The sequence below is a fragment of the Mus caroli genome, chromosome 3, assembly GCF_900094665.2.
Source record: "Mus caroli chromosome 3, CAROLI_EIJ_v1.1, whole genome shotgun sequence".
Lineage (NCBI taxonomy): Eukaryota > Metazoa > Chordata > Mammalia > Rodentia > Muridae > Mus > Mus caroli.
Genome location: NC_034572.1, coordinates 100030492 through 100032337, shown reverse-complemented (window position 1 = coordinate 100032337; position 1846 = coordinate 100030492). Strand labels below are relative to the sequence as shown.

At 47.3% G+C, this 1846-nt stretch overlaps 1 protein-coding gene across 2 annotated transcripts in view; it reads left to right on the top strand.

Annotated features, from left to right (window-relative positions):
- The window catches only part of Pifo (primary cilia formation), a 20588-nt gene that overhangs the window by 14838 nt on the left and 3904 nt on the right, over nucleotides 1-1846 (top strand). Inside the window, exons 1-2 of one of the 2 annotated variants that reach the window (XM_021158724.1) lie at nucleotides 1016-1186; nucleotides 1270-1415. In XM_021158724.1, the coding sequence (XP_021014383.1) occupies nucleotides 1126-1186; nucleotides 1270-1415 (207 nt within the window). In that variant the 5' untranslated portion in view covers nucleotides 1016-1125. Of the gene's footprint in view, nucleotides 1-1015; nucleotides 1187-1269; nucleotides 1416-1846 lie in introns of those variants that run through there. The other variant, XM_021158723.1, reaches the window with a different exon arrangement.

The following is a 1846-nucleotide window of genomic DNA, read 5'->3' as shown; positions in this document are numbered from 1 at the left end:
GAGAGAGAGAGAGAGAGAGAGAGAGAGAAAGAAAGAAAGAAAGAAAGAAAGAAAGAAAGAAAGAAAGAAAGAAAGAAAGAAAGAAAGAAAGAAAGAGACACACAGCAGCATCGGCCAGACAGTGTGTCTTGTTACCTCCTATACCTGGACAAGTCTTAAAGCTACCCTAAAACACGGGGGGGGGGGAGTTCTTGTTTCTACACAGGACAAAGTTTAATAACAAACATTCTGATGTTCTTTCTCCCATTAGTATGAAAAAGCTCAAAGGTTAGTTGGCTGTTATCTATGTGATGAAAACCTTTCACGTTGACAACTGCTAGGAAGTACACACTGTGTGGTTTTGCTTCCACAGCCTTAAAACGCTCAGCAAACCTGTCAGTAGAATTAGGAGGATACTGAGACTTACAAAAATGTTAAATTATTCAGCTCTTCAACAATGCAAATACACTCTTAGTGTTCCACTGAGAGCCACTAGCTTTTGAAAGCCTCCTACCCACACATTCCTACACTCTCCTACCCCTGCACCCCTACACACACACACACACACACACACACACACACACACACACGATCTCAGAGTTGAGGAAAAAGAAAAATGGATCTAAAATGGACCTGATGGGGTCCTTGCTGTCAGCTCAATCTCAACACCCACCTGCCCCACCGTCCTCTGCTCCAGGCATCGTTCAGAGGCATATCTTCCTCACTTGTCAACACAGTTCAGAGTTTTCTCCTCCTCTGGTCTCCGGAGTCCAGACCTAGGGTGATCTGAGCCCCACAGACCTACCTTTACAGCAGTGTATTCCTCGTGGACTTTTCCAAAGAAGTTTTCCACACACTCACCCATGTAGCCCTTCCACCTGGTGCCTAGCTGATGGCACCCTCTAGAGTTAAGAGCCTCAAAGCCTAAATGTAACATGACCTGTGTCCTGAGCAACCTGCTGCGCAGGCGCTCTCAGAGCCCTAGGTTCTGCTTCTCTGGCTCTCCGCGCGGTTCCGTTCCCTTGGCAACGTAGTACACAGAGCTAATCCTAGCACCCTGCAGGATGTGCCTTAGCAGAATAGGTAAGGAGAGTAGCAGAGATTTACAGAGCAGACAGCAGAAGAAGGGTAAGAAGAGCAGGAGAGATGAACACGGAGGAAATACCGGTTGCTCCTCCGCTCCGTGGAGTTACACCTACTTTACAATGTAAGAGTTGGCAGCACGGTCCCCTTGCCCCAAGCTTCCCTCCACCCACGTGTTCACCTAGAGTTTCTTCTCTTGATCTTTAGGGAAGGTGAATAATTACTCCTTTGGAACACGTCAAGCGAGGAAACTCTTTCCTCACTACCATCCCCCAACCTGGCTGGGGAACGTGTATCTCCCTCTTAGGGGAATGCCCCACACAGGCCCTGGGTGTTATGCAGCAGCAACAGACGTAAGTATTCACTCCCCTTGGATGGGACTCAGTTTCCTGTCTACAGCAGGATGCATAGGTGTTCTGGGAGAAAAACTGCTCTATGTGTAACTTTAATTTCTGGGTCCCAATATGAGACAAGCTGTAGAGCCTATGTGTAAACGACGATAGTTCACCACTTTCCATCCCCCACCAAAAGCAAGCTTGTCTTCATATAATCCCTTCCCTGTCTTCACTTCCAGCGCCCTCTTGAGCTGTCAGTCAGTACAATCTTCAGGCTGACTCTTCCACAAAAGTAAATTCAGTTGTTGACAGCTCTAAAGACTGAAGCCATTGGGATTCACAGAAATTCCTGTGTTTGTCCAGCCACACCTCTTTGCAAAGTCACTTGTGTCCTTTGTTGAACTCTATGCTTTTGACTATAAAAGAACCAAGACAAGGGGGGGGGGGGG